The 8,320-nt window shown below is 36.6% G+C and overlaps 2 protein-coding genes across 2 annotated transcripts; both read left to right on the top strand.

Annotated features, from left to right (window-relative positions):
* Nucleotides 1–1,213: 1,213 nt before the first annotated feature.
* LOC112595089 lies at nt 1,214–1,978 on the top strand. Its single transcript, XM_025340178.1, has one exon. The coding sequence runs from the start codon at nt 1,214–1,216 to the stop codon at nt 1,976–1,978; it is 765 nt and encodes a 254-aa protein (XP_025195963.1).
* A 59-nt stretch (nt 1,979–2,037) lies between these two features.
* On the top strand, nt 2,038–3,149 carry LOC112595090. Its single transcript, XM_025340179.1, has 2 exons — nt 2,038–2,048; nt 2,135–3,149. Exons 1-2 carry the CDS (start codon nt 2,038–2,040, stop codon nt 3,147–3,149), a joined length of 1,026 nt encoding a protein of 341 aa, XP_025195964.1.
* The last annotated feature ends 5,171 nt before the right edge of the window (nt 3,150–8,320 follow it).

The raw sequence follows: 8,320 nt of genomic DNA on the forward strand, positions 1-8,320 counted from the left end.
CAAAAAAAAAAGTCTATGCCAACCTCCAACATTTAGATAAAATCCCAATTCTCGCTTTATTCGCCTGCAAATAAATAAATAAATAAATAAGAAATAGATTTCATACCAATTGCAATTTCTCGATAAATGTATAATAAGAAATTTTATCTTCTATAAATTAACACCCTGTTTAGTTAGCTTTTAATCGGTGAAGTTAGGTTTTTATCATTTATTATTTGTATTTCAGTCTCAATTTCGTCTTCGCTGTGAACGGTTGTTTATTTTTCTGTGCACCGCGCTATCTTATCGCATCCAATTAATTAGGAACGCTCAAATGCCGTCGTCGTCCGGCGGCGATGGCCGTAATCTAGGCCAAAAACCTTCGACGAGCAAAATTAAAAATAACCGATCAGACTCAGAATGGAAACAAGTGGATTATACCAAAAATCGTAAGTCCAAAACTTCTATTAACACCTCGAGTCCACCTAGCCCTATCTCTCCAAGTCTTAAACTCATTTTGGATAATCCGCCAACACTCTATACGAACACTTATAATCAAAGTTTTGATTACGAAAATACCGCATCACAATCACCATTACCTACAGATATTAACGCTCCGATGTCAACGGACGATAATTACCCGCATGGAAATATGAACTCTACCGATAACACTAATAATATAATTAATTCCACCAAACCTGGTAGCAGCACGTCGAATCTTACAGATTCACAAAACCCACAGACTTTCACTTACACTAAGCCTAATATCCATCAACACAGTAAATGCTTTCCAGCTAATTATAACGGTCCATCCGTTATAATAATCGAATCCACAGATCCAAGCTCCGATACTGGCTTTTGGCACCCGCTGAAATGCGCAAAATTTTTCAGTAACAATTTTTTCGGAATCAATAACATCAAACCTAACGGTCATAAAAAAATCAAAATTACATTTGAGTCAACGCTCCATGCAAACACATGCCTCGAATCTACTCTACTTCAGGAAAATAATCTATCCGCATACATACCTTCAACTTTAATCTTTTCTCACGGTATCATTAAATTGGATACTGCTTTCGCAGTTGAGGACTTCTGGGATGGCATGAAAAGTTAATTTGAAATTGTTGCTTTCAAACGTATCTCTACCAACAAGGACGGTAAAATCACTTCTACACGCATAGTAGAACTTAAATTTTTATCTTGTAAAATCCCAAAGTGCATATCCATCTACAATATGCTTTTTGAGGTATCACCTAGCATACGTTCTCCTCTCCAATGTAAAAATTGCCTACGTTTAGGACATACATCAAAGTTTTGCCGTAGTAGCCCAACATGCAGCCACTGCGGTGTAAGCAAGCACTCCATTGAATCGTGTCCAACTGCTCAAGCAACCGATCCATGCTGCCTATACTGCCAACTTCCACATCTTGCAACTGATCGAAACTGTCGCGAATGGCAATCCCAGCGGGACCTCAAAAAAATAATGGCCACAGAAAACTTATCTTTTCGAGTCGCAGTCATCTTCAAGAAACAAAACCAGGTCACATCAGCCTTAAGCTACTCTAACATTGTAAGTAACCAGCCTTCTTCTTCTTCTTCAAATAAAGCATCTTTTGTTCCCCACCCCTTTAACTCCATACCAACCTCTCCCACCCCTACCCCACCAAAAAATTCCCTACGTCCCACTAGGAAACATAAATCCCGCTCCCCCTCCCCAAATAAAAACCACTTTAACCTCCCCAAGCAATCAAGTGCCTCTGCACCTAATGGAGAATTTTTAAAATATGTTATCAATAATCGATCTAACACAGTTACAAATACCCAAAACAATGATTTTTCATGGGTCGATACTCTATCACAACGATTATCGGAGTCACTTTTAAATTCTTTAGATCTTTCCACACAATCTGCCACGTCACTTAAAAACTTAATTGAGTCATCTATACATTCTCTCCTAGTCATTCCCAAAATTTCTATTACCTCTCATCACCAAAACTAAACTTCAATTTTAATACATACGCTCTAATTTACCAATATGAATAATATAAATATACTGCAATGGAACGTTCGTAGTCTTCCTGCGCGCCTACCTTCTCTTCAGCACTTACTTACCTTAACCAAATGCTCAATTGCACTACTTTCCCCCTACCCGTAGATTCACCATACCCCAATTCAATCTTGTAAGATCTGACCGTCCCGATGGTTACGGTGGTGTTGCAATAGCAATTCACGTATCCCTCAAGTTTCGAAAAGTCGATATAGAGGTCAATTTAATTCAAACGTTTGCTCGCTACAAGATCGACGTGATCGGGGCAGAGATCGACAACGGTGATAACGTCCCCTCCTTGTCAGTTTGGTCCTGTTATATTCCCAATGACTCAGCTATCCCATCAAATGTTTGGAAATCACTGTTCCAATTAACTAAAAGTAACTGTATCTTTTCCGGTGACTTTAATGCACATCATCCTGCTTGGGGCTCCTCCTTCTCCTCCCGTCGAGGAAACGAAATTTATGAAACAATTAACTCATTAGGTCTCTGTGTCCTCAACAACCGCTCTGACACACATCTTGGTAGACCTAACTGTAGTAACTCCGTAATAGACATTTCCTTCACCTCTCCCAATTTAATCTGGAACACATCGTGGTCCGCACTCGACGACCCACATGGTAGTGACCACTTCCCAATACTAATCTCAATCAAATCTGATATTGCCTATCAGCCTTATTCCAATAGATTAACTTTTGCTAATTCCGCAAATATACAATCATGCCCTCCTCAATTCAACTTCAATAAAGCTAACTGGCAACTCTTTGCACAACTTATCAATTCCTCAATCACTCATATTGATAAAACAACTTGTAATATGGACAAATACAACCAACTTACCCAGTTAATACTTGACTCTGCCAAAGAAGCCATTCCCCTCAAGCGGGTTAATTCCAATAATTATCCAATTTCGCCCCCATGGTGGGACTCTTCTTGTACCCTAGCCGTCAACAAACGCAACGTACTATTTAAAATTTATCGCAATACTGGTTCAATACAAGATCTTCTTAAATACCGCAATCAATGCGCCTCCACCACCCGTCTATTAAAAAACAAAAAAAAAGACTCCTGGAGACAATTTTGCTCCACACTCAATCCTTCATCTTCTTTACAATCTCTCTAGGCCACAGCCAAACGTTTTCGTAGGTGCGTTCATCCAGTTACAAGACCCCACAATGATGATTGGTTTGATGACTTTTGCTCTAAAGTTGCGCCTTGCTACGTACCTTCTGAATCAGAATCCATTCAAATCCATCATGCGTATTCCACTTCCTCCCCTTCGGAGCACTGTCTCAATAAACCTATATCTTTAAACGAATTAAATTCAGCGATAGCTTCTCGCAAGTCTCTTGCATCAGGCATGAACCACATATCTGCTATTATGTTACGTAACTTACCAATCAATGCACTTGACCTTCTCCTCTCAATCTTAAATAATATATTTATATCGAACATGATCCCTGAACCCTGGACCGATTTCAAAGTAATCCCAATACCTAAGGCAAATTCGATCTCATCCTTCAGACCTATCGCTTTATCTTCTGCCATATGTAAAGTATTTGAATACATAATCAAAAACAGACTAGACTGGTGGTTAGAATCGAACTCTTTTTTACCTGATAATTTATATGCTTTCAGAAGAGGAAGGGGCACAACCCAATGCCTTGCTAAATTTACAGGTAAAATATATCAGGCCTTTAATAATCGAGAATTTTTTATTGCTACATTTATAGATGTCCGAGGTGCTTTCGATTCGGTCAACATCCCTTTACTACTTTCTCATCTCCAAACCCTCAATCTTCCGTCTTTTTTCTCCAATCTCGTATCACTACTTTTCTCCAACAGGAAATTATTTTTCTTTTCACCATTCTATTCCAATAACGTTCGCTTCACCACAACCGGTCTCCCTCAAGGTAGCTGTCTTAGCCTTATCCTCTTTAACATCTACATGTCCTTCATTGTAAATCAATTAGAAACACTCGGGCACAAATGTTTAGTCTACGCGGACGACATTGTAATCTATCTATCTCGCAACCATATCACTTAACAATGCATTAAAATCTTTACATAATATCTTGTCATCCTCCTTTTTTTCCATTGCTCCTGAAAAATGCAAAGCCTTAATATTTACAAGAAGACGCTTCAATAATTGTCCCGATATTATCATCAATGGTCATATACTACCTTTTGTAAATAACTATAAATACCTAGGTTTAACTTTAGATGCTAAACTCCGTTGGTCATCCCATCTCGAAGAACTTAAAACATTCTCCTCCCGCTGGTCCAATTTTCTTAGAGCGGTAGCGAATGCATGGTGGGGCTCCCATCCTACATCTTTGCTACTCATATATAAATCGGTTATCCGTGCGAAATTGGACTATGGATGTTTTTTCTTTGGTTCAGCCTCTTCTACACATTGTAACAAACTCAACAAACTCCAAATATCTTGCCTAAGAACTATCATTGGTGCCCTGAGATCCACTCCATCTCCAGCTATCGAAGTCGAAATGGCCTGCCCACCACTATATATCAAATGTAGATGGCTAGCTGGTAAGTTCCTGCTCAAAAGTTTGGCCAACATTCACCCTGACGTTTTCCTCGACTATCTTGAGATTTATCATTCCTGGCGTTACGTCCCAAAATCGCTCCCCATTCTTGCTCTAACTGCTCATTCACTCGCTCCAATACGGGAATATATCAGTAAATCGATTAAACTACCTTTGTACAATACAAACTTCCCTTCGCTCCTTCTTTCTCCCATAATACATTTCAGTAAAAACTTTTTGGATTTTCCGATAGATTTTCTCAAAACTACTCAACCTAATTTCGTCAATGGCCTATTTTTGGATTATATCAACAACAGTTTCCCTGATTTTGTTTTAATATTCACCGACGGATCTGTTACACCTCTTTCAGCCGGTTTTGCCTTTGTTGTTCCAAAATTTCATATTTCCTTCACTAATAATCTTCCTCCCACTGCATCGTCCTATACTGCTGAATGCTATGCTACAGTTGAAGCTCTACGTCTCATCTCCACACTAACCCCTAACAAATTTCTAATCATAACTGACTCTCTTTCATGTTTACAAGCTCTTGGGTCAAATGTTTTCAATACACCCAACACCCCACTCATTTTTACAATCAGATCCCTCCTTCACACGCTCACCGAATTAGACTTTAATGTACAGTTTCTCTGGGTCCCTGGCCATACGGGGATCTTCGGTAATGAGACAGCAGACTCTCTAGCCAAATAAACAGCCTCCCTATGCTGCCCTCCATCCAGCACAATCCCCTGGACTGATTTTTGTCCAATGCTAAAAAATAGTGTCAATAAATTGTGGCTCAGTTACTGGGAAGGTCTTCCCATCCATTTCGCCACTTGGTACAGAGACATTGCGCCATCCATTTCTCCCCTCCCTTGGTTTGACAAATCTAATATATCTCGCAAGAATATTTCATCTCTCTCTCGCCTCCGCTTCGGACACACCTTACTACCATCGCACTCATTCAAGCTTGGCCTAAATGATTCCCCCCTCTGCACTCACCATGCTACTCCCGCCTCTTGCAATATCACTCACATTCTTTTTAACTGCCCATATATCTCCTCCCAACGCGAAAGCTTTCTCTCCTTAATTAATTCTCTAAACATTCCAGCCAACCCTCAATCTATCCTTTCCTGCAATTCTCAATCCGTTATATTATCCTTACTTAATTTATTTAATCAGGCTGGTTTCATAATTTAAATTTAAAGAAATACTGTTTTGTAATCCAATACATTATTATATATCTATATGTTTGTAATTGTTGAAGCTAATGGTTTTCACCAAGTTTCTTAATAAAAAAAATTATTTGTATTTAATTCATTGATCATACTTTAATAATATAGTATATACTAGATAAAATATAATATTATAGTTTATTTTATAAATACCACTAGCACCGGTGAAACTCGCTGTAAGTGAATACCCTAGGTCGGTGAAACTTGCTGTATGTGAATACCCTAGGTCGGTGAAACTTGCTGTATGTGAATACCCTAGGTCGGTAAAACATGTTGTATGTGAGTACCCTAGGTAGCTGAATATCGTTTGAAGTGAATTTCCTAGATCGGAGACAGGACTTAAGAATACAGCAGTTAGAAAAGTCTAGTAGACAAAACCAGTGATAACGATGTTTGACATATTGGTACCTCTGATTTGGTGGCTCTACACTTTGGCGGTGTCGTTTTAAACGCGTAAATAATAAAAGTCTAATTCGAGCGTCTAGTGGTTGGTCATTTCATTAAATTCACAGGTGTAATACACCTTGTCCCGTAGCTTGCCCTGTACTTTTGTGCATGGAAAATAAATAAATACATTCCGAAAAATTAATTAAGTGTCTAGTTATCAGTCATCGTCCAGTGAATATCGATTCCTGACAGGGCAATACCTCATGTCATACCTCCTGACGTCGAAAGCGTTGTGCTGTTTAGTACGCAAAAAAGTTTAAGTCGAATCGAGCGCTCGATTTTTCAAGCGATCACCACTGAAAATCCAATTAAACGCGTTTGAACCTCCCAAGTAGACGATCTGACTGCGTCGGATCGCGGACGATGTGGGCGTAAAGGAGAGATGTTAAACGTATTATGGAAAATGCATGTCAAACGTTAGCTAGTTGAAAATCAAAAAAACTATACATAATTAATATTTTTTTTCATATTTTATAGATGGTTAGATATCGAAAAGAAATATTATGCGCTTTCTGTGATGACAAAATATTTAAAAATCAAAAGAAAAAAAATTTGCTACTGTTTTTCCCCTGTATCTTTCAAATGTAAGCAACTGAAAGGCTAAACATATAAAATAGTGAATTCACCGTCAAAACTGAGTGAAACAACTGTATCGTCATCAATAGAACGTTCTCAGGCTATAATATAAATTGCATATCACATAATATGTACATTTGAATTGTGCATACTGTTAGCAATAACTATAATTGGTTTAATTGAATACTATTGTGTAATTTAACGTTCGTGTAAAGTATATTATAATATAATATATTTTGTCATCATCAATCAAGCAGTATAAAATGTAATGTGTGAGATCAAAAATCGTTTTTAAAATTTGAAAAATATTTTATGAGTAATAATGTCATATCAAAACGAAAATAGCAAATAATAATGATCGAATTAAATGAAAAAAAAAATGCAAAAAATTCCGTACGAGTAGTTTCTTATGGGGCCGCCCGGAATACGCCGGGTAGAGTTTCGAACCTGCTTCCTACCTAACATTGGGGGACCTATCCTAATATCGACTACCGTTTGAGTTGGCATCTGTTATCGAATTTCGAGCACTTAAACCGTTTTAGAGATGCGACGAATATTACATTATACGTCGTTTAACCCGTACAATTTTTACGATTCGCGTGTCACGAAACCGTAAATCGCATATTTATTGTCGTTTAGAATGTTTCCGACGTATTCGTTTACATTTTTTAATCGTATACGTCTTAACGATGTACCGAGTTTATTATCACATACACATATCACGATATGCGATTAAAGGCATTACAACGACTAAAGAGCAACGATTTTGCGATTTTTTTGTTTATAATAAACATAATCTGACGTACGTCAACAATGGTACGCACGTTTCTTTTTTATATAATATTATTATTATATATATATACACATATATAATCGTATTTCGTACGCTATCGAGACGATAAGGTCGCGGAAGCGTCCGAGGGCGGAGACACCGAAAACAAAAAAACGCGTAATCGATACGGATAAACGATTTCTCGTATCGTAAATATTGCAATGTTTTGTATTGTTAATTAATTTTTAATTTATATAATTTATATTTTATTTGATTTTTAGAACAAGATAATAATTTTAATTTATCGTTTTATTTAAATGACTTGTCCATTATCACATTGAATTAATAATTTTATGACTTTGCCTTTCTCATATACTGACTTTATCTGATCCACATTAAATAAAATCATATTATTGTGATAAAGGACACATGTCATAAATAAAATAAATATTATACTGTAATGTTTTTAGCAATATGTATTATGTACTACCATTTTTATAACTCAACACCATTTATAAATAATTTTATTTTAGGTAACACAAATAACATAAATAAATAACACATAATATTATAAATTATTAAAATATATTACAAACTAATATATAGATAAAATAAAAATAAGTATAACTCCATAACTGTTTTAATTATTGAAATTTATACAATTTATCATTAACTATTAAAATCTTTATTTAACCTAAGGCTTAAATAAAAATAAAATTAT

The sequence above is a fragment of the Melanaphis sacchari genome, unplaced genomic scaffold (genome assembly GCF_002803265.2).
Source record: "Melanaphis sacchari strain LSU unplaced genomic scaffold, SCAv2.0 Contig253_pilon_pilon, whole genome shotgun sequence".
In the NCBI taxonomy this organism is placed as follows: Eukaryota; Metazoa; Arthropoda; class Insecta; order Hemiptera; family Aphididae; genus Melanaphis; species Melanaphis sacchari.